Source organism: Pecten maximus, chromosome 2 (assembly GCF_902652985.1).
Source record: "Pecten maximus chromosome 2, xPecMax1.1, whole genome shotgun sequence".
Taxonomy (NCBI): domain Eukaryota; kingdom Metazoa; phylum Mollusca; class Bivalvia; order Pectinida; family Pectinidae; genus Pecten; species Pecten maximus.
The window spans coordinates 52,994,953-53,020,388 of record NC_047016.1 but is presented as its reverse complement, the minus strand read 5'-3'; the positions used below and the strand labels follow the sequence as shown (position 1 = coordinate 53,020,388).

Here is a 25,436-nt window from a genome sequence, read left to right as displayed (position 1 = left end):
CGGTAAAAACTAGAACTGTCGCCAGGTTGGCTGACTAATACCCCCGCAATCTGCAGGTGAATTGGAACTGGTAATTAGAGGCTAACTAAGATAACCCAGTAATATAGTGACCAGTTGCCATAGCAATCATAATTTTGAGAAAAAGAAAGTCGCATGCACATCTACACATGGTCCTCTATATTTGTGAGAAGTTTCATTGAAATTGGCCCTTCGGTTTAGGAGGAGTTGTCCGGACAAACTTAAAGTTATGGTTCTTATCGGAAAACCTGTTTATAGTGACCAGTTGCCATAGCAACCGTAGTTTTGAGGAAAAGAAAGTGAGATGCACATCTTCACATGGTCCTCTATGTTTGTGTGAAGTCTCATTGAAATTGGCCCTTCGGTTTAGGAGGAGTTGTCCAGACAAACTTTAAGTTATGGTTCTTATCAGAAAACTTGTTTATAGTGACCAGTTGCCATAGCAACCATAATTTTGAGAAAAAGAAAGTGGCATGCACATCTACATATGGTCCCCTATATTTGTGAAGTTTCATTGAAATCGGCCCTTCGGTTTAGGAGGAGTTGTCCAGACAAACTTAAAATTATGGTTCTTATCGGAAAACCTGTTTATAATGACCAGTTGCCATAGCAACCAAAATTTTGAGGAAAAGAAAGTGAGATGCACATCTTCACATGGTCCTCTATGTTTGTGTGAAGTCTCATTGAAATCGGCCCTTTGTTTTAGCAGGAGTTGTCCGAACAAACTTAAAATTATGGTTCTTAGCAGAAAACCTGTTTATAGTGACCAGTTGCCATAGCAACCAAAATTTTGAGAAAAAAAAGTGGTATGCACATCTACACATGATCATTAATATGTGTGTGAAGTTTCATTGGAATCGGCCCATTGGTTTAGGAATAGTTGTCCGGACAAAATGTGTCTACAGACGGCGGACGGACAGACAACCTGATTCCAGTATACCCCCCTAACTTTGTTGCGGGGGTATAAAAGCTGTAGGAGACCTCCGGACAAGAATCAAGTACTGAAAATAAACAAAGGGCAATAACTTTTGCAAAAATAGTTGAATCAAAATGCCTCTCAGAAAAACACAATTAATATAAAGATATTAAGCCTGCTTGGAATTTTCGAAGAAATCATTTGAAAAATGAAGATCTCCTGACAAGATATCAAATACTGATTCAAAAGGCCAATAACTTTTGCCTAAATAACTGAATCAAAATGCAAAAATAATATTTGATGATGTTTTGCATCATTTCAGTTCCTAATACGTAATATATGTAAATCTATTTTTCCACTCAATATCTTGAGATTCTGTTTAATAACATAATAGTCCTATATGTTGATTATCATGTCCTTCAATTTGTCCGCGTGTCAGAACAGACACTGATAAAACTTTGTGGCACACCAACATATCAATAACAATCTCTATCTACAACCAGAAAATACCATTCATCTTTTTGTGCAGAACTTACTTTAAAAATCAAAATAATTTCAATTTGATATTGAATTATGACCTGGCCTACTTCGATATCTACCCATAAGAGAACTCTAGATTTGAGGAAGAAAGATCTAGACTGAGAGAAGAAATCTGGTTAACAGCTGACATATATTATAGTAACAGGTATCTTAATGGAATAGTCCTCGATTATGTCTTGTTTTTAACCTGTTTTAGATGAATTTCAATGTTAAGATGACCTTTTTTCAATATTGTTGCTTATCTTTGAATGACACAACAATATGTGCAAGCAAAGTAAACACAATTACAGAATGATAACATATATATTGTTACATAAATCATATTTCACATTAATAAACTCGCTCTACATGAAGATCTGGGTTGTGTGTTGGTCGCTGGATGTTCTGATTCTGTGCGTGTGGCATTGGCCTCTGACCTGGCCGTCTAGGTGGCGCCAGGAACTCAAACATGGACGTTTTGTGCTGTGATAACATTTCAGACAAGTCACTTGGCATTGGATCTGTCCAGAAGAAATCGTGGTTCAATGCACTGTCACTGTCCAATCGTTTGGACGGGTCAAGAGTTAAGAGTTTATCGAGGAGGTCAAGAGCATACTGATCCTTAACGTACGCCTTTAGCCTCTCTTTCACTTTACGCTTTTGACCTTGAGGAAGATCCAGCTGTGCGAAGAGATCAAGTTTATCGACTGTGGGCCATACTTCTTTGGTGATTGACCCACAAAGCTGACTGATGAGCTGAAGTTGGTTCTGTTCTGTCTTGCCCTGCATGATTGGCGCCCGTGTCCACATTTCTGCCATAATACACCCTCCGCCCCACATATCAATGGGAGGCCCATAGTTTCTCTCCCCCAGGAGTAACTCTGGAGGGCGGTACCACAATGTTACCACACGATTTGTGTATTTGTTAGGCTGTCCTGCTTTTTGAACACTAAAGGCTCGTGCCAGTCCGAAGTCCGCTAGCTTTAGAACACCGTGTTTTGTGATCAGGATGTTGGCTGCCTTCATATCACGATGCAGAATTTTGTTGCTGTGTATAAAGTACAGGCCATTCAACAGTTGTTGCATAACTTTCTTGATCTCACCAAGGTTAAATTTCACGTTAGCATTGCTCAAAAGTCCAGCAAGGTCATGTTCACAAAACTCAAAGATCAGGAAGAATGTGCTTTTAAACCTATTGTATTGAGATGCTGCAACAGAGAAAAGTCAGTATTAAAGAAATTATGAACAATTGCAAAAAATCATTTAATTTGGGAGAAAATATGTATTAGATATGTATATTACACAAATAAAGATGTACTTTTAAAATTCAAATCTTAAAGAGATAATAACACTTGGACACAGTAAAATGTTTAAACCAGATACAATTTTCTTAAGATTTCAAAAACATGAATTTGTTACTTAATACATGTAATATCGTCTCTATTATAGGTGATAATGAATTGTGTATGGGACTTTCATACTAATATTGTGGAATAATGCTGACACAGAACATACAATGAATATGTATATATAGCCAGTAGGGGTCACTCACTAAATCAAAGTAGTCTTTCACATATTAAATCTTTTATTCCCTAGAGTTTCCAATAACTCATAATTTTTATGGTTACCAAATATAAAATGATTAATATGAAGTTCAGTAGGGTAAAAAAAATAAGGTTCTATGTGGTGTTTTGTTGTAAAGGAAACATATTGAGACAACTGGTCAGATGACGGAGGCCTAGTGTGAGATTATACAGACATGAGACGACTGGTCAGATGACGGAGGCCTAGTGTGAGATTTTACAGACATGAGACAACTGGTCAGATGACGGAGGTCTAGTGTGAGATTGTATTTATATACGGACATGAGACGACTGGTCAGATGACGAAGGTCTAGTGTGAGATTATACACACATGAGACGACTGGTCAGATGACGGAGGCCTAGTGTGAGATTATACAGACATGAGACGACTGGTCAGATGACGGAGGCCTAGTGTGAGATTATACAGACATGAGACAACTGGTCAGATGACGGAGGTCTAGTGTGAGATTGTATTTATATACAGACATGAGACGACTGGTCAGATGACGGAGGCCTAGTGTGAGATTGTATTTATATACAGACATGAGACGACTGGTCAGATGACGAAGGTCTAGTGTGAGATTATACAGACATGAGACGACTGGTCAGATGACGGAGGCCTAGTGTGAGATTATACAGACATGAGACGACTGGTCAGATGACGGAGGCCTAGTGTGAGATTGTATTTATATACAGACATGAGACGACTGGTTAGATGACGGAGGCCTAGTGTGAGATTGTATTTATATACAGACATGAGACGACTGGTCAGATGACGAAGGTCTAGTGTGAGATTAAAGACATGAGACGACTGGTCAGATGACGGAGGTCTAGTGTGAGATTATACAGACATGAAACAACTGGTCAGATGACGGAGGTCTAGTGTGAGATTATACAGACATGAGACGACTGGTCAGATGACAGAGGTCTAGTGTGAGATTAAAGACATGAGACGACAGGTCAGATGATGGAGATCTAGTGTGAGATTGTATTTATATACAGACATGAGAGGACTGGTCAGATGACCGAGGTCTAGTGTGAGATTATACAGCCGACACACAGACATGAGACAACTGGTCAGATGACGGAGGTCTAGTGTGAGATTGTATTTATATACAGACATGAGACGACTGGTTAGATGATGGGGTCTAGTGTGAGATTATACAGACATGAGACGACTGGTCAGATGACGGAGGTCTAGTGTGAGATTATACAGACATGAGACGACTGGTCAGATGACGGAGGTCTAGTGTGAGATTATACAGACATGAGACGACAGGAATTCCATACAAATCAAAACTATACAAAAGTACTCCATAATTATAATCTGAAAAGGACATCACTTATTAACTACCCAACAGTTCAAACCTTATCAGATGTATGCTCCAACATCTCTCCTAAGAGAAAATGCCAACACCAATTGGTGTAAGTGTTGTGAATAAGCAATCACGGGCCTAAAAAATAATTAACATTCAAAACCACCTTTAAATTGAAACTGAATTAAACATTTAGTTTTAAGTTGGACTTCAACAACAATGAAATGCTTTTTTATTTATTCCCTGAGATTTGAAGATAGAAATTTACATAAAGAAATGAAAATTAAGAATGTTTTATATTTAATAAAGAAATGATTCTGACCTTTTGTACGACAGATCTCTATTAGATCCACAACATTTTCATGTCGTAATAACTGGAGAATCTTTATCTCCCTCAAAGCTGTGATCGGGAACTGCAATATAAAACGGGAAGTATTATATCAAATGACATCTAATGACTGACACATAACACACCAAGGATCTTTGATAGCTCGATCAGTTTTTTTATAAAACTTTAGGTGAAGATTCGAAATGTTTGGTTTGATGTTCAAAACCTGTTGCAATTTGTGTTTCTCAGGAAGCTGAGAAACATATCAGTTTGTATTGTTGTGGTTAACATATGCATTGTGTCCTTGGTCAAAACACTATGCCCTAATTGCTCTGGACGACATATGAGGGGCATCATTTATGTTGTTAAGTGAGGTAGTCACCAACTACTACAAGGATATGTCGTCTCAAAATAGCCCTGGCTGTTCACGGGCCAATCAAATCAACCCAACAATTAAACTAACAAACATAACACTTGTATAACCATAAAGATATATATTTTACAAAGTTAAAAGTTTGTTGAAAACATGCATATTATGGATTCAATTCCCTATTTCTACAATACAGGATAAAATGTCCCGATCATGACATTTCATCCAGACTCTGATATCACTATTACAGTAGTCCCCCATTATACCGCCACCTTTGTCCAGTGTCAATTTTGGTGATGTAACAGGTTGGCAGTACAACGTTACGGGGTATCAGTGTGAGGGCCGTCTGGTATGTGGGGTATTGCAGTATTAATGAGGTTTTATATAGCAGAGAAATATGTTCCTTGTACAAATATGGCCGTATGCGGGGTGGCATTACAAACGGGGGTATAGCATACCGGGGGACTACTGAATGTATTGAGGTATGAGCAAGATCCAGATAGAACCTGACATATTTGGAAAACACGGTTAAGACAACAACATTATATGTAACATGTATTGCTCTCACCCCTTCTTTTTCATTTTCCATCAGTACTTTTTTCATAGCTACCAGTCGTTTGGTTTTCCTGTCTCTTGCCTTAAATACTTCCCTGTAAGATAAAATAACAATAAAACGTACAGTGGCAATATCATAATTGATGAAAGATTTAAAAAAAAAAATCTGAATTCTAAAATGTTTCCGATAACTGATGCACTCATTCTGTAAAGAGACTTACATATACCCAGGTAAATGTACTACAGTATGGTACGTACTGGTTACATGTACATTGGCTACATTGAAAATAAACATCATCTTAATATGTTGTCAGGGCCAGAGGAAACTCGGGCTAGTTCTATAGTCTAGCCCTATTTCCTCTGGCCCTGACACCAAGTCTGGTGTAGGGCCAGAGCGCACTACTACATATATTAAAACGTGGAATTCTCCATCACTGTTTGGTGTCGCTAAGACATTGGTGCAAATACAATTAAATAGGGCATGATATAACACCTACAATAAATATATGGATCAATGAGATATTTATTTATCCTGAAGACACCCATTTAGTCCAATATCAGTGTTTTATTCCATCTGTATAGACTCTCGCTCTACGCTGGTAATATTTCATATTGTTGCTGCGCCATTATGTAAGTGACAGTACAAATAACCACCCAAATCGGAACACAATGGACCGAAAAGACCAAATATCATTTGTCTTGTTTTTCTTCTTACAGAGTTAAATCAAGAAAACTAAGCTTATTATTTTCCAAAACCTGTTATACTTGATACAAGAATACATTATTTACAAATTATAAGCGGTAAGCTGTATATAAATAAATATTGTATTTCTTCCTTTTTACTCCATCGCGCCCCGATAGTGTGATAAGGATGCCCGTGACCTATATAGTTAGCAATATCATTTGGGCGTCAAATCAAGTGTAAAATTTGACCAGCTTAATTAAGTGAGGGTATATACGGATGGAATAAAACACAGATATGGGACTAATTGGGTGTTTTGGGGTAAATATCTCATTGATTAATATTTGTAAGGAAAGTGTATTTATTGCATTTGTACAAAATCTTAGTGACACCAAACAGTGTCGGAGAATTCGATGTTTTCTATATGTCGTAATGGCTACTACTAGTGCACTCTGGCCATCCGACATGTCGGGCCCAAAGGAAACTCGGGCTAGTTCGAGCCCTAGTGCGGACAGGGTATTTTTCATCGCCCTTTCCTATTACACGTACAAACGTAGCGTTCAGTACAAATGGTAAATCCTTACTAGTCTACCAGATAAGCTAGGGACTTCAGTTATCGCTAGATGGCGTGAAAAGGGAGGTAACTGTAATGTCTAAATTCGCCATGACAGTTGGTCCGAGCACATGTTATTTGAAGTATATCTGAAATAAGCCTTGATGCTTAGTGTCACAGTAAGGAAGGAGGTCACCAGTTATCTATGACTTATAAGGTATTTTCTCGTTTCTCAGGTTAAGTGAAATACTTGTTCTTTCATCCGTAAAACGTATTGATCGCCAATATCCCGTACCTGAGAGAGGTATGTTCGTTTGAGTTTTTGTTTTTTTTTAACAAGAAAATATTTGTGGTCGATAAAAGTCTATATGCTAAATGAAAGCTCATATATCAAGGTATCTTAAGTGAATTTTTCAAGCTTCTAAATGGCAGCGGAGAAAGGCGATTAATATTTTAATAAAATCACACTAACTGTTACCTCCCTTTGTGGTATAGCCTTTTCCAGAAAAATGTATTTACATAAACGTTTTTGTTGTAAATTGGCGTGAAGTATTTATAACAAACAACTCATGATATACGAACATATTTGATCATATTATGCTGCCTCATGTACTGTATTGACCTTACTTTTAACACTTAAGTAACGATAAAAAACAGTTTTGAATTTATTTGTTCAACACCAGAGAAACAGACTATACTGTAGGAGTTATTTCCCTTCCGTTACGAATACTCTATGAAAGCTTCTTGTTATATTTGAGTTATCCCCCTTGTTGATCGTGACCCAGTTAATAACACATTGATTAAATTGCAAATTGTAATTAATCTACAGTCAAACAATCCAAGAAAATATTTATTGTTGACTTTGGATGACTTTCTTTATCTATATAAGCAGTTTTCATATTTTTTTGTAATTTTTTAAATTTTTAACTGGAGTCCCTAGATAAGCGATTCTTTGTGTATTACCCAAACGTTCCCTGGCCAATTTTGGCGAGTTTTTCATATTTGCCAGAATCTTCACAGTAGGGGAATTCTAAGTCTTCGTAGCGATATGACGAATGACCTCCACTTGTTGGGTGGGCGCCTCCAGAGTATCCTGAAGCACTTTCACCCCCACCACGCTGCATTTTGATCTTCAGCTGCAAATCGTCCTAATAAACAGGAAGTGTCTATTACGTCATCAAATATTGTGTGGGTCGAGGAATATTAGAGCCAAGTGCTGAAAAAATCCGGTATACATACAATCCGGACTTACGTGTGAATCAGATCATGCACATTACAGATGAGTTTTTAAAATTTATCTTTTATTCTTGTTCAAATATTTTAAAAAAAATGAGGTAGCCCTATATATAACTTTATATATTTTTGTCAATGATGTGATATTTACCGTTATTATTAGCAGAGACCTATATACTATATAGTATATAGGTCTCTGTTATTAGGTATTGTAAGATGGAAAAAGGGGATCAAGTGGAGAAAATATGATCGGTCTCTCATAGGACTAAGTAACATCCCTGTGGGATCTCTTGATGAAATGATAGTCTAACAAACACATCACATCTTTCTTCAAAAGAAGAAATCCATTGTGAAGCCGCTATGACATATTGGTGGTCACCATGCAATGTAATTTTACTGATCTTCTTTACTCTGTAGAGGCAGTGTGTTTGATTGATACACATAATCATGTACAATATCATAGGAAGACAAACCTAACTTGCTGTCCTAATACTTCATATAAGATATTTGGATGAGATAAACCTAGTTTGAATTCTTTGTCATTTTTTTTTTTTTTTTTTTTATCATTATCATACAATTGTGTTTATGTGGACATTTCAGTATCTATATTAGCATTCATTAGCCAAGATATAAACCATGAAACGTACACTTTTTTTAAATACTTATTTATTTATTTATTTATTTACTTATTTATTCATTCATTCATTTCATTCATTCATTCATTCATTCATTCATTCATTCATTCATTCATTCATTCATTCATTTTATTATTCATTCATTCATTCATTTAGTATTTATTTATTTGTTTAGTTATTTATTCATTCATTTTATGATTAATCAAATATGCTGCGTGTATAATAGGATACAATATGATAGCTTATGTACAAAGATATTACAGTGTCTCTAAATCCATATAATAAGTGAAAACATGACTAAAAATAGCATATTAAACTTGCTAATTACCTCGGGAAAATAATTTTGGACCCCTTTAGATTATACTTTAAATAGTTCATTTAAAAAAAAAACATAAGTAAACGATCATTTAACCGACAGATAACTTTCACTGTAAATGTGTCTTACCATGTCCCAACAAACATTAGTCTTGTAAGTATACTTCAATTCAATTATTTTATTACCTTATGCCTTTCGGCCCATCAGTTTTTAACAAATATATATATACATATATATACATGATACATTCACACAAAATCTCACACTCTTTAGTGTACATGGTACATAATACTAAAGCGGTACACATTTTCCACCTAGAGTAATGATATGAAATTTCATACATATAATCATTAGATAATACTTTGAATTAATATGTAGTTATACGTACAAGGTATATCGAAATTGAACGGTTAATCCTTACACCTGTACAGGTATCAAAATAATGGAACAGGCGGACGAACGGGCAGATTTAACATAAACTCATAAAAATATCGGACAGAGAGCAGCACTTTGAAAAATACATTGCAGTAATAATGTAGTTACACAATTCTACGTTTATAGGCTTCTGAAATAAATCTTCCCAACAAAATCAATTCTTTCTGACTTCTTGAGTTTAATAATTCGATAACTTTGAGAACTGATGGCTTATGCCAAAAACATTTCTTTATATAGTTCTTCCTAATATCAGTCATACTTACAAGCACTTGCTGTCGGTAGACCATAAAACACAGACATACAAACAAACAAACAAACAAACAAACAAACAAACACTTGTTAATATGTTTTCTTCGTTATGTTTACCTTAACTAATGCACCATACGATGTAACTGATATTAACTAAATAATAATAAACACCATTGAACAGCTCTTCACATCATATAACTTAGGTGTAGTGAGTCTAGTGACACATTTTATTTCAAATGTTACACAATGTCCAGAACATTCGTATGAATTAATTATACAAGTACTTATTTTGAATCATTTTTACTGTGTTGTCTCTTCTTGTTCATCTAATAATTTCTTGCTCGGGCCATAAAATCTAAACCATTGATAGCCAAACTTGCAGTGCGCATACTTGCATCACCTGAAGCCAATATGCATTGCACTGCCTTTAGGTCACCGTGACCTTCAGTTAGAGGTCAAGGTTAAAATGAATGCAAACTTTCGAATGTTTTATTTACAAGGGTGAAAGATTTTAAACAATAAAATATATCACGAAAGAACTGTATACATTTATTACATAATGATGTGCTCTATCGTTAGATTATTCCAACCTTGACCTGAAGGTCAGAGGCCAAATAAACTTGAAGTTTACTTTTTTTTTTGTCTAAGCGATAACTTTTAAACTGTCAAAGCTATCTTAATGAGAGGTACATGTATTAGAAAGGTTTCCGTTATGGACAGGTGATAATCCTAGAAGGACAAACCAGCTGCATGCCATGGTTTTGAAATTACCATTTGACATATACTTTACTTTGTCGTTCGTTCCATGATCGAATTGCATATTTGCATTTTTTTTTTTTGCGAATGATTAAGTTATATTCCGTATAATTTAATTTTGTATGAAACACGCATTTTCATTGGCTGAAATAATTTTGTTATACCTCCATAACAAAATTTTTGACGTTGCGAAATGTAACGTCATTTTTGATTGGCTGATGACGTTGCGTAATAATTTATCACAGAAAAGAGTTCGCCAAAGAAAGTGAAATATCTTGGTGTGTATAAGACGAAATTAAATTATAAGAATTAACATAAATTATTTTTTCTGTTATACAGTCATAACATAAAAAAAACTGGAGTGCACTCTCTTCATAAACCGCTTCGCGGTTTATTTAGAGTACACTCCAGTTTTTTCTGTTATGACTGTATAACAGAAAAAATAATTGATGTTAAGGTAGCTCGCTCGGCCGTTTTTGAATGCGCCTGCGCATCGTAAAAAAAACCGTTGTCGGCATATCTTCTCGGTTAAAAATAAAATAATAAAGGTTTGTATGCACCTAAGTCTTCAAAATTACATAGTTGTTGTTGAAATTTTCGGTTTTTGAGCAACATTGGTTTAATCACGTAATTTGAGTTAAATAATAATATTTCACGACAATCGGATGCACTTCCGGTTTGTTTACGTTCGCTTGCTGACAGCTGCGCTGACAGATGCTAGCAACGGTCTGCAGTTTGGAATCATTAAGATAGCATGTAGGTATGGGACGCAAGTTAGGACATTATCGTTCGTCAAGTTTTAAAAGTAGAAGAGATAAGATTTTGACGGGACAAAGAAGACGATGGAACGCGGAGAGAGTCAAAGAAGACCATAGTTACTGTGGTGGCGTAATTTCACCGGACCTGTCGACGTCGTGTGTTGGAGAGGTAAAGGATGTCGGTGATGATGATAGGTGGAGAGACGGGAGACGTGTTGTGGAATTAGGGGTACTTGCTGATGGTTTGTCTGGTTGTAAAACGTGTGGAATACCCCTAACTCTATCACATACGACGCACATATTAAACTATGGCCTCGGAGCTTTACTTAAGATTCCCTGCGACAACACTTTGTGTAGAGCTATGAATAGTATTCCAACAGGGAAAAGACACGACCATCAAGTGTTTGACATGAACACAAAATTAGCCACAGGTAAGTGTGTGTGTATATTTTTTCATAACAGCAACCTGCAGTAGGGGTTAGCCTGCAGATTGCCATCCATATACATGTATTACATATGTACATGAGGCTTAATTAAGACTAATCCCTTATCTACATATTAGCTCAAGAAATTTTTCATTTTTTATTTTAATTTCACCTGAACATATATTGATTTTCAAATAATTTTGCTGCCAAGTGCCTATTCTACATGTCTGATTCTTGCAAAACTGGCATATCAAAACATAGACCTAATGTTCATGCGAACAAACATTTAACACATTAGGTAATTGAATATTGGATTTTTTTTAATTATTAAATTTCATTATTTGAAAAAAAAATCTCTCTTAATTTAGTCTAGCAGTATAAGCTTAGAATTATTGAACCATATATATATAATGCAAGTTGAATATATTTTTAAGTTTGTCTCTATAGACCAGGATATATATACCTGGTGATATTATATTAATCCTCAATTTTGGAACCAAAAACATTCACTATATTTTATATGTAGCAGATTGTAATTGTAGATATACTGTACATAATGGTATGGTCACTTTCTAGTTTGACTTTAGAGGAGTTTTCTTTAGCTCAGTCATGGGCAGTAAATTGAGGGTCACATGTTTGGGCCAGACTGGCTGCTCTCTACTATTCCTTGAACTTTTACATGTACATATAATAAGCTAAAATATGAACAAAATTTTAAATCACATTAAAATATTCTTAGTGTTCATTTTTTAACTATATGATGCTTACAGTGTACATGTCAATTTGCAGTAGGACACTCTTTATATAGATAAACCTCTGAGCTACATGTACATATATCAATACATATTGTTCACTTAAAGTTTAACTTAGTGTCATATTCAGTAAATACATGTATATAAAAGTTTATAATGTACGGTGTGCTGTGGAGCTGTTGCACAATTTTTTTAACTATTGTAGTATCTAATATACAATATGTAAAAGAGTACATACTTGTGATACTTTCTTATATATATTATAATTGAAAACTGAATTTTTGTTAAAAAAAAATAGTGAATACCTCTGTATTGCAATTTTATATCAACAATACATGATGCATGTATTAGCTGATGCATGTATTAGCTGTCATTTCAAGTTCTTAACATTTATCATACAATTATAATTCAACACAATTTAAGCAATTCCCAAATCTATTCTTCAATTTATAGGTATGCTACATGCAGGCATTGGAACTACACAAGTGAACAGTTTGCTAACATCACTTAATATACCAGCAGTTAGCCATGCAATGCTTGATAGAAGACAACGAGAAACTGGGGAGGCAATGGAGGCACTTGCAAAAGAATCAACAGAGCAATGGATGGATGAGGAAAAAAAATTAACAACAGAGTAAGATTTATACATGAATTTGTGTTTTAGATTTGTTTTAGATTATTGAACATGCATGGTTAACACATGTATGAGTGAAAATATCAACATAGGACAATTTAGCTCTTAGTAGAAATTAAACAATATTCCTGATCAAAATAAAAAATCTACAATATTAACATGAAATTCAACTATAACAAAAAGAGAGTATTGAGTCATTATGAGTTTTTATTTTGAATCATAGGATACAACATTAAGTTAAACAGATAACAGTATATGTTTAGAATGAGTGTTACTTACACAACAATTTTTTTATCAGGATGACAGGAGAAGACAATATTGAAGTTTCTGTAGATGCAGGTTGGCAAAAGAGAGGCAGTGGGAAAGCATATAACAGTTTGTCTGGTATGTGTATTTCAATAATATCATGATACTCTTTCATATATGTACCTTGTCAGATACAGGTAGGTCTATTCCACCCAAGACGAGAACATTTTATAAAATAAACACCAAAATCTGATTCAGCAATAAACTCCTAAGTGGCAAACATGTAGTTTGCGCATGAACTTAAACATGATCTTATTTAGTGAAGGATAAAATTAATTTTGAACAAGGTTCAGGTGTTACAACACTTTACGATACCTCGGGTGGAATATATCACTATCCTTCACTACAACATGCATGTATCATGTAAGAGTCTAAGTAAAGTTTATTTTTTGACCTGAATGTTTTTTACTATACAGTAGAGGCTCCTTGTCACTGAAACATCTTTTTGGTCATTGTTACCTACATTCTGGCAATTTTTTAAATTTATAATTCAGTTATCAATTAAATGCTTGTCTGAGAACAATTTCTGTTCTAGGTGTGTGTGAAGCATCTACATTATGTCATTTATTTATTATAAAAAAAAATTTGTACAATTGTAGGGCATTGTTCTATGATTGGCAAAAACACTGGCAAAGTCACTAACTACAGAGTGAGGTCGCGATCCTGCAGGGTGTGCACAAGTGCGGATAGCAAGGACCAGTCACCTTCTGACCACGACTGTAGAAAAAACTGGAATGGTTCAGCAAAGGCAATGGAGCAGGATATGATCGTAGACATGGTATCAGATTGCATAAACAGAGGCTTCAAAACACAGACTATAATAGCTGATGATGACTCCACAACAATTGCTAGGCTGCGACAAAATGTAAATGTCAACATAAAGAAAATTTCTGACAAAAATCATGTTAAAAAGAATTTCAGCAAAACCTTGTACAAACTTCAAGCAACAAACAAGAAACTGACAACTACCATCATCAGATATATAATTAAATGTTTTAACTATGTAATTGCACAAAACAGTGGAAATACTGAAGGAATGAAGAAAGGTCTTGATTCACTGTCCAGACATCCATTTGGTGACCACAGCCTATGTGATAAATCCTGGTGTCGATTCATATCAAATCCAAAGGAGGTTTACAGATCTCTTCCTCATGGCAAACCTATCACTGACCCCCAACTCCAGCAAACTTTGACCGAAGTATTTAACTCCTATTTTCATCATGCTGAGAAACTTTCATCACTTGGAAGCACCCAGGCTAATGAAAGTTTTAACAGAATTGTTGGTTCAAAGGCTCCAAAATCACAACACTATAGTGGTTCAGCTAGTTTGAACTACAGGGTAGCTGGGGGAGTTCTGCAAAAGAATTCTGGACACACTTACCTATCAATGGTGAGTTTAAAATTAGAATAATGATACATTCAACTTAATATCTATTATGCCATACCGTGGCGTTTGTCGTCCGTCAGTCCGCCGTCCTTCCGTCCGTCAACAATTGACTTCTTCTTCATAACCAATGATCGGAATTTGACCAAATTTGGTCAAAAGCAATGTTCATGTACCTATGTAAAATGCTTATGATATATTGACATAGCAATACCAGTGACAAATATACTAAGCATCATTCTTGTTTCATATCTCTTGAAACCAGGTGATCGATACAGGCCCTCTGGGCCTCTTGTTTTGAACTAGTAATTGTTTTTGTGTTGATGCTGGTTTCAGCATTACAATGTACCAGTGAAAAACACCAGTGCATAATCATCCTTTTATTCTGACAGGCAATATGCTTCAAGACTTTTCCAATTTTATAATTTCAGGTTCACAGAAAAATTGGATTATCTCCTGGTACACACACCTTGAAGCTGGGAATTCTCAAAGATTTACAAAATCGGCGCAGGAGAGCAATTGCAACAACAACAAAAGCAAAGAAAAAAAGACTTGCATTAAAAGCAAAAAGGTTTGATGTAATTTTGCATTATTTTACTATTGTATGGTTGAAATTGAAATTATTAAACGTCAAGATTCTACTAAAAACAGAATTATATCAACATTTGTCAATGATACCGACAATGTTTTATACACTCTTCAAATGTTATTGGGATATTTTGGTTTCCAGAGCATAATTTTCTCAAATATTTTGAATTGAACTTGGTGAACATGTAAAGAACATAGGCAATGAGGTATAATGGATTTGTATACATAATTATAATGTACATGTAGAACTAGAAATGGCAAAATCTGAAAAAAAGTCTCATACCAGGTTTTCTAGCTTAGCAGCTTGTGTCTTTATCCACTACAATATACATGTAGATGTATTTGTATATATCTAAGTAAGTTAACAAACAGACTATCAAAAGTGTTTTTTGTTGTGAAAGCATTTACTATAATTTCTGGTATTATTTACCCAATAGAATGCAGGCAAACACAGCAAATGAAATCAGAGAAGGCACGTCATACCATCCCGCCATAGATACCCTGGACATATCAGCTGATTCCATTAAAGAAATTCCTGAGCCTCAACCATCACCTACAATGGAGACTTCACCTCTACCAAAGAAATGTTCAGCAGTTTACTTTGACCTTGAGAGTACAGGGCTAGGTTAGTTAATCCCTACATAGATCCATGCACATCTCAAGTATATTTATATTGCTAAAAAAATATGAATTTACATAACTATGCATTTGATTTCCAACCCTATTGATTACACAGTGATATAGACAGTTTCTGCCATAATTACCAGTATGAGGTTATCATTTTGACTTTTTAGCCAACCATCATCAGATAGTGGGCTATTCAAATCACCCTGCGTCCATGGTCCGTGGTCCGTCCGTCCGTCCGTGAACAATTCTTGTTATCGCTAATCCTCAGAAAGTACTAAAGGGATCTTTCTCAAATTTCATATGTAGGTTCCCCTTGGTGCCTTGTTATGCATATTGCATTGTGAGACCAGTCGGAAAACAACATGGCCGACAGGCAGCCATCTTGGATTTTGATAATTGAAGTTTGTTATCACTATTTCTTAGAAAGTACTTCAGGGATCAAATTTCATATATTGGCTTCCCATTGTTTGAAAAGTACTTGAGAGATGTTTCTCAATTTGCACAGATTAGTAAGAGGAAGGGAAAATAGAGAAAAGATCAATCTGACATGGAACCTATAAAGATCATTCAATGGTGGGCGCCAAGATCCCTCTGGGATCTCTTGTTGTGTGATAAAACTCATCCTATATATTTTTATACACTATCTCTGGTATAAGTCTTTATTAACATGCATTTAAATGAATAACACTCTTATGTTTTGCAGCTAGGACTTCTCACCTCACTCAAATTGCAGCAGTATTTGGAGAGGAAAGTTTTGACACCTATGTGATACCACGTATCCAAATATCGCCTACAGCATCTACAGTTACTGGGCTCACATGCATAAACAGGGCACTTTTTTATAAAGGCCACCCTGTTGATTCTGTTTCAATTTCAGTAGCCATACAACATTTCATCACATATTTGAAGAAACAACACCACCCGTGTTCCTTGTTGGACACAATATTAAAAATTTTGATTGTCCACTGCTTTTGAATGCATTGGAGGCTGTTGGTAAAACAGACGAATTTCTAGAATGTGTGTCAGGATTTCTTGATACTAAATTACTGTTCAAGATTCGGATGCCTGGCCTTTCTTCATATTCACAACCAAATCTGTTCAAACTAATAACCAAATCTAACTACAAAGCTCATGATGCTGTACAAGATGTTATTTCTTTACAAAAGCTGGTGCGTGAGAGTAAATTAGAAATATCTGATGAGAGTTATGCAAATGCCACATTTTCGGTTGATTCAGCAAAAGAGAGTCATGGATATGCAAAGAGAGTACGAGTGAACCTACCTTCTTTGAAAGGTTTGGTAGGGAGAAAGATTTTAAGCGGAGCTATGGCTAGGAAAGCTGCAGGCAGTGGACTAAACTATAGTTGTTTGAAATTAGCATACACAAGGAATGGAGTGGATGGTATAAGAAATGTTTTTGGAGAGAAGTGTGGTATGAAAGGGGTAAGAGTGACCAGATCTTCAAAAATTGCTGACACTGTTGGGCGATATTTTTCAGAGCTGCAAATGTGTGTAAATGAAGTATAAGCAAAACTGACAATGTATGATCAAAGATCAATTCAAAATGTTTTGATTTATAGCTCTAGATATATACTGTTAAAAATATGTCTGTCATTCTTTGGTATGCCAATCAACAAGTTTTTAGCTTTGTGTAAGTTTTTGGAAACCTTAGAAGTCTAAAAGTGGAAATAATAGTATGGCAGAATAATGTGTCAATATATACACGTTGCAATTTTTCTACAAATACACAAAGTATTTGGATAAGCTTGCTAAATACAAAGTGTACAATCCACACCATTCTTATTTTAGTAATGCCTACATTAGATGGCTATCAGTGATATAATGGCAAAATTCTGCTGAATATTTACCATTTGCCATGTATTGAACTTCATATTTTGATCTTGAAAAAAATCTTTTGGAAGTTTGAAAAGTGGAATTAAACTCAAACTTCCTACAGTGCTTCCTTACAAAAGTGCTTGTTTGGGATTGCTTTTCTTGTTTAAAGGTCATATGTCAAGGTCACTGTTACTAAGCATAGAAAATTGGTTCCTGTACAAATACTTTACAAATATGTTGCTAAGGCATAATGTTGCTATGGCTTCTGAAGTAAATATAATATTTTTGTTTTGTTTTGTTTTACAACTGACATACCTTCCATTTGTATTTTCATGAAGATTTGAATCGCCACTACGAATCTTTTAGAAACAAGCTATATATCCTTTTCTATATCGCTTTTAAATCGACATATGGTAAGGCTAATTACATGTACATGTATACTTGTACAAATATTTTGGAAAATCATGTCAAGGAGATACTTTTTGAACTAAGTCTAGAACCAAAATAAGCTCAATGACCTATGTGTTTTTGTTAATATTTTGACAAAAGACATTGATAGGTGCACAAAAAAACACCTATGAAAAAAAGTTAGTTATAATTTCATTACTTTTTAGTATGTTTAGTTAGGGAGTATGTATCTCATTTCGCTGTACATCTATTCTGGTATTTTAGGGCCTGTTGTCAAGGAGACACTTTTTAAACTAAGCCTGGCGAAAAAATAAGCTCAATGACCTATGTTTTTTTGTTCATTTATTGATACAAGGTATCCATTAAGGTGCAAAAAAAACCTGAATGGAGAAAAGTTAGTTATTCCTTCATTATTTCCTATCATGTTTAATTTGATATCTTGTTTTTCTCTATATTCATACTCATATTTAGAACAGCTGTTGTCATGGAAACAGTATTTGATCGAGACTAGAATAAACATTACATCTTTAATATATTGTTTTTTGTTCATTAACTTACATTAGACATACATATGGATACAAAAATGTATCAACCAGAAAAAATTAAAGTATCATTCCATTAATTTTTCTTCGTCTTTAATGACCGACTGGTTATCCCAATATGCTTAATATCTGTGCAATTTTTTGCCAGGGTGGTTGTCAAGGAGACGCTTTTTAACTGGCGCTAGCGAAAAAATAAGCTCAATGACATATGTTTTTTTCATCATTTATGGACACTAGCCATCCATACGGACATTAAAAAGTATAAACGAAAAAAAGTTAGTTATTTCAAAATTGATGAGCCAGCTACCTTAATCCTTAAATCATTTTAAAAATCACATACTAACATATTAATGTAACACGTACCTCTACGGAATAACGGATAACTATATACTTAACTAACCTTAGCTTTTGGTTTCGCTTAAGTTTGAAATATTTTTATTAAAAGAAACTGATATCATAAAAAATAAGCAACTTATCCATGCTATTATAGCCATTTTATATTTTGCTGTAAAACTCCCGGCAAACATATCACTGTCAAAAAAATGAAATCAAAAAAAAAATAATACACCGATTAGAGGACCCGAACCGACAATGTTAAATTTACAAGTATAAAGTGTGATACTACATATATCTCATCTATTTGCGTTCATAATGGTGGAACAGACAAAGAATCATTAACAAAATATCCAAACAATGTATTTTATTAACGGTGCCATCAGATGCCCGTTTCTGAATACCAGATCCCACATGCGTATTGTGATCGAGTGAAATGAAACCTTTGATGTCGTATATATAATGAAATATCATCATTAAGATAATCTGATTTTCCATGTTCGTACATAATTATTATTTAGAAAATGTAACGTTCAATGTATTTATCAAATTATCATGGTATTCTTCGATGTACCGTTTAATTAAGCATGTTGTTTTTGTTTTTTTTAGTTGTTGTTTTTTTTTTTTGGGGGGGGGGGGGGCTTTTTCTTTCATGGAAATTTAGAGCAAACAATTTTCTGATGCATTTTAATTTACGAAATATTATTTTACTCTTACTTACGTTAAGTTTGTAGATAGTCTTTTTTAAAGCAAAGGAATAGTGAAGCAAGTAAGGGAAACAGCTGTATCAGACTAAATTGTAAATAACAAGGTAGGTACACATATCTATGTCACGTGACGACGTTGGAATTAATATTATAAAGTATAAAGTTAATTTAATATAAACATTGTTTCGTTGTAATGTTAACTTAATTTGTTTTACAACAATTACGAAACAAGTTATATGACCCCATACCTTTTCACGTCCGATAAAGGAATCGAACCCCGGCCGCCTAGATGAAAGACAAGTGTGTTTCTACTGTGCCACCCAACCACCGCTTCTTTTGATAGAGTACATTTGTATATATGACAACATTTTTGTATCAACAAACAGAAACAGGATATGGAAACAAGCTTAAAAGCATATAAATACTAGTCCACTTCCTTCTAATTCAAGCTACATGTGGTTTGGCCACACCGTTGTAAGCTAACAGTGCTGACTGACGATACGGTGTACCTAACACACTCTACACAAGACTTAAAGTCGACCTCTTATCCTGGTTAGATTCACGATTTATTGATATTAAAAATACGTGTCACAGCTATAGACATTTCAAGCATCACTTAAACTTAATATTTCCAACTGTCTCAACCAAAGCCATGTTTTTTCTTATTCCTAATATATATTATTATCTAACTGCATCCTTAAGATGGCCCATAAAATAGAAACTATATAAATGAGCAACCATTCAGGTTAACTAGTGGTAATAAATAGTTAAGTAGTACATCTTGTGTATTCAATTCACGATCGTGTCTTTTTAATTTGACTGTCAGCTTTGTCTAAATCCATGGCTCGGTTGTATTACACCATATGGGAATACATGTTATTGTTCTCGACATTTAAAATATGTCCTCCCCTATCTTGATATTCGGGACACGCTTGAGCACACGATTCCTGATCACCATTTTCAAAGAAAAAATAATAAGTTAAAGATTTCAACACCCGAAGAAATTGTCACAGTTTACTCGAATCTCCATTTAATGTAATTGAAAAAAGGAAACAATGGGTATTGGGCGACAGGCTTTCCCGGCTATAATGAATGTTTCACTTAACTTATCTCAATATCCATCGTATTGAATTTACTACCTGTCTTTAGTTCAGCCGACGAATACTTATTTTTTAATAACACTATCAGCAGGTTCAAGGACATCAACGTCAAACTGATCACGTGATATACCCGAAACTAGGAAGTAAATACTTCTATATTGACAACAGACAAAATGGTGGAACGTTAACTGTTTATGATACAGTCGAGAGTATGGCGAGTTCTAAATCTCTGCGTCGTGCCCAGGTCCCTCGTTACTTACACGTGTTCTCTGTGTGACAGTGTAGACAACGTAAACTGGTATTGTAACGACTGTCAAGTGGCGTTGTGTGATCGCTGTAAGGAAGTCCATACACGCGGGAAGAAAACTAGAAACGATGACGTCGTATCGATAGGAAAGGCCAGCCGCCAGGAAGATAAGCCTGTACCAGAGGTATGTAAACTACACCCCAGTAAACGCTGTGATCTCCACTGCGCCGACTGCAATGAGATGTTATGTTCAATATGTGTATCTAAAACGCATAAACATCACAATTGGAAACATTTGGAAGAAACACTTCCAGCAGTAAAGGAACAGATCAAGGAACATATGGGGGCAATATCCGGGAAAATAGAACTTTTCAAAAACGAGATTTCAAAGCTGCATCGTGCTAACAAAGCATCCATCGACAACATTGACACAACTCGTAAACATGTAAATGCTCAAAGGTCTGAATTAATAGCAGAAGTAAATTCAGTCGCGGATGCAGTGCTTGATGAGTTATCGGCCTTGGAGAAGGAAGAATCGGTGGCACATAAAACAGATTGTCAACAATATGAGGAAAAGGTTCAAGAGCTGACACTTTTACATGGAAAGGCGGAAGCAACGAAAACAAATAGATCAATTATATCGTTATTGAAATAGAAAAGTCAATGAGGACATTTCTGCCCCGGTATGACGTCAATGTGGCGGCTGTTTTACCGAAACAACCTGGATTTGTGGCAGGAGGTGTCGACCGTGCCATGTTGACGAAAATGTTTGGTGAACTATATCGCGGTAACCACTACGAGAAGATAGACATCGACAGTCAACATGTTACACGCCTCTCTAAGTTTACTGTTACTCAACGAGGTCAAATAGTCGGTATTTGTCCAGTCGACAATCACGCCTGGTTATCAATGTACGGATACGCGGGTCTGTTACTGGTCAGTAGGGAGGGTGTGGTCGTAGACACAGTAAACCTTAACTTCAGCCCGTACAGTATCGCCACGGTCGGTACAACAGACATACTTATGACCAGTAATCCATTACAAACCCTTATATATAAAATGTCACTACACAACAAACAAATGACAGCATTTGCCAGCATCAGTCCACATAACGCAAGTGTCATCGGCATCAACAAGACAGGCGAGGTGTTTGTTTGTACTGGGACACGAGATATAGTGGTGCTGAACCAGTCGGGTACGATTGTAAAGAAGCTGGCCATCCCTGTGTATGGAACGTGTATCGTCTGCTTGTCATTTGGTATAGCTGTATCAGGAGACAATGGTAACTATATGTATATAGGTATAGCTCCGAAAGTATTCATAATGGACGAGTCAGGTAAGGCCATACTGACATGGTCAGGTGAACTGGACAATGGTCAACAACTTACCAATACGAATGTTTGTATGATGTCATGTGACAAGTACGACAGATTGTTTGTACCAGACTTTGAAAACCATCAGGTGTATGTCCTATCTAGGAATGGTACACAGGCCACGCGTCTTCTTGACCAGAAACATGGAGTGGTCGAAACCTACAGCGACGAGCGTGGACACGTGTGGGAACGTATGGATCGGTTGTGTTGACGGTACTGTACACGTCATGCGACTATGAACTATGACACGGACTGTCAATAAAGTGTGTAATATCATCAATTGTATCAAAAAGGACAGTCAACAGTTTAAGTTGAAGACGGGATCTAGATTGAAATAATTAAACGCGTTATAGATATAAAGAAGGAATGTAATGTTTAAATGTTTAACCCAATTTAGATTATTCCTTGTCGGTTACCTGATATACAAGGAGTGGTATACATTAAAAACATGAAATTGGCTACATTAATAATCCAGTGGAACCAGTTCAGGATGTAGTGCCTATATTAAACCGAGGGGAATATCTAAACTTTTGTGGTGAATTTGAATGAAAAGGTGAAACCATGGTAATATCTGACATACAATCATTATGGAATCTATTTTTCTATGTGTACGCACAGGACACATGTTATCATGTTGCGTATCGGGACTGAAAATTTTAGGCATATCAGGTCAAAATTATGAATTACCCTTCTTGCATTCAGTGTATACAAAGCAATATTTAACATTTTCGAATGAAAGTAGGGTCTAAATTTAACAAAATCTTGTTTAATTTTGAAGAAGGGATTATTAAGTTTTTTGGACCAATTTAAGATGATTATTTGTGGTGTTCCTGATATACATAAATGTATTGGGCTTTACGATGATAACTAAATGCTTGCAAAGATGTATATTAATTATGAAAGCAAAACAATGGAATTGGCTACGTCTTTTTCAGTGGGGTGACCAGGATGATTTTAGTTGTTTTCTCAACATAACATTGTACAAAACACGTTATCGTTATGAAAGTATACAAGAAAGTATACAACATGTAGCAGAAGTTTTATGTTTTGACAGATTTGTTAAATGTAATGTTGTTAATGTTTCTTTGAATTTTGTTCATGGTTTACCGATTTATTTAGAATAATTATCATAACTCGTGTTTGTTATATTTTCCTTGATAAGTTGAAACGCATTACGTGACAAGGATGTACAATTATCACAATGTACCTCTCGTGAGGGACACAGAACTTCATATATCGTTTGGGCACATAACCCCATCGTGACCCCCAATTGTCTCAGTTGTCTTCTTTAAGGTTGTGTACAAATTGCAGACGAACAGAAACACAAACATTTTCGTGCAGTCGAAGAAGCAAACAGACAAAAACAAACTAAACAAGAATTTACACGCAAATTGTTTCCAATAATTTCTATAGGAGACTGATAATAATACATGGACTTGGAATCGTATCAATCGAGGGACTTGGATCATGGATTGTTGTGATAAAAAATGTCATTTTATGTTGATTCCATCTTTATTTTGTTTTTGAGCATCGCCGCCATTTCTTACTATTATTCGATATAATGGCTCTAGTTGCAGGGTTATATGTCCAGAAAAAGTTACAGCCGAGGGTCAATAAACCTATTACTCTGCAACCAGGGTCATCAATGTATAGACGGCATGTTTTTATCTAATATGTTATCCTTTGATCAGTATTTTGTATAATGATAATAAACACTTTAATTATACCATACCCAATGGAAATGATAGCAATGTTTGTCCTGAAGAATTGCAGTAAGCTAAGCTAATTACCTCCCCTATATACCATTGGGTGATGGTCAACACTTATCAGTGTTAACAATTTCTCAGTTTCAACACTTTTCAGTGTTAACAACTTCTCAGTGTTAACTACTTCTCAGTGTTAACAATTTCTCAGTTTGGATATATCAGTGTTTGAAAATCACAAAGTTTTATGCTGTTGATTTTTATGAAACCAAGTTTAATTTTTGCGTGTCTGTCATCCATTCATTGTGAAATACTTTTTACCCAAAGTACGTATTTTATTTGACGACCAGCAAAGATTAATGGCTGTCAGGGTTCGGGATCCCGGGGTCAGCCCATAGCTTAAATATTGTATCCTCACACAGGAGGACTCTATTTTTCAGCAATGCGGTTATCCCCTCAGTGTGAGAATGTTTAATGCTAAACGCTTATATATTTATACATAGTTTGATTTAAATACATGTATATATGTGTCAATATGTTTGGGTGCTTACAAAAGCAAACACCCCGACATGACAGGCACCCGCACATATACCCATATTCTTTAACACACACATGCCAGCAGAAAAAAACTATATTTTAATTAATTTTCAAATTCATTCATATGTTCCTAATGTCTGTTCTATAACTAGTAATTTCTCAATTCTATTATTGACTTAGTGTTTGCGATTTGCAGATAAAACAACGTAGTGTTATAAATTGAGGTATCATCTGCAACCGGGAGAGGTTGATGGTTCTTTTGTCTAATAGATATAAACTGTAATATCCTCATTGTTTTTTATTGATATTGCTATGAATCTGCAACAAGTAAAAATGTATATAGAGATAAAGGCTCACCTTGACGACAACCTCATTCGGTATTAAAAGGATTGATAATTTAAAGTTTTGGATAATTACTGAATAAGTATTTTTCCTCTGGGTTTTTATCCAATGTTGTAAGTTATTACCAAATTAACAAATTGTATTGCTTTGTCCAAAAAATCCCAGGACACAGAATGAGAAGCTTTTTCAACATTTATGAATATAAATATTTTAGGGTGATCAATATCTTCAGTATAATATAAATCATATACAGTCAAATCTGTTATATTGAAATCCTTGGGGAATGAACAAATGCTTCAAATTAACTGGTTTTCAATATAACCAGGGTCCGAATTGTGGCCGCCATATTTCAGTACCACGTGAAGCAACTC

At 35.2% G+C, this 25,436-nt stretch overlaps 3 protein-coding genes across 3 annotated transcripts; 2 read left to right on the top strand and 1 right to left on the bottom strand.

Annotated features, from left to right (window-relative positions):
* Positions 1–1,664: 1,664 nt before the first annotated feature.
* LOC117322479 (cyclin-dependent kinase 9-like) lies at positions 1,665–8,024 on the bottom strand. The gene is made up of 4 exons (XM_033877415.1): positions 7,804–8,024; positions 5,619–5,700; positions 4,675–4,765; positions 1,665–2,661 (listed from the first exon to the last, which is right to left on the bottom strand). Exons 1-4 carry the CDS (start codon positions 7,962–7,964, stop codon positions 1,805–1,807), a joined length of 1,191 nt encoding a protein of 396 aa, XP_033733306.1. The 5' UTR covers positions 7,965–8,024; the 3' UTR covers positions 1,665–1,804.
* A 3,117-nt stretch (positions 8,025–11,141) lies between these two features.
* Positions 11,142–16,913, top strand: LOC117343835. The gene is made up of 7 exons (XM_033906363.1): positions 11,142–11,653; positions 12,853–13,033; positions 13,332–13,417; positions 13,939–14,729; positions 15,155–15,294; positions 15,749–15,936; positions 16,642–16,913. The coding sequence occupies exons 1-7, from the start codon at positions 11,227–11,229 to the stop codon at positions 16,911–16,913; spliced, it is 2,085 nt and encodes a 694-aa protein (XP_033762254.1). The 5' UTR covers positions 11,142–11,226.
* An 86-nt stretch (positions 16,914–16,999) lies between these two features.
* On the top strand, positions 17,000–21,765 carry LOC117343825 (transcription intermediary factor 1-beta-like). Its single transcript, XM_033906350.1, has 2 exons — positions 17,000–17,380; positions 21,067–21,765. Exons 1-2 carry the CDS (start codon positions 17,000–17,002, stop codon positions 21,763–21,765), a joined length of 1,080 nt encoding a protein of 359 aa, XP_033762241.1.
* The last annotated feature ends 3,671 nt before the right edge of the window (positions 21,766–25,436 follow it).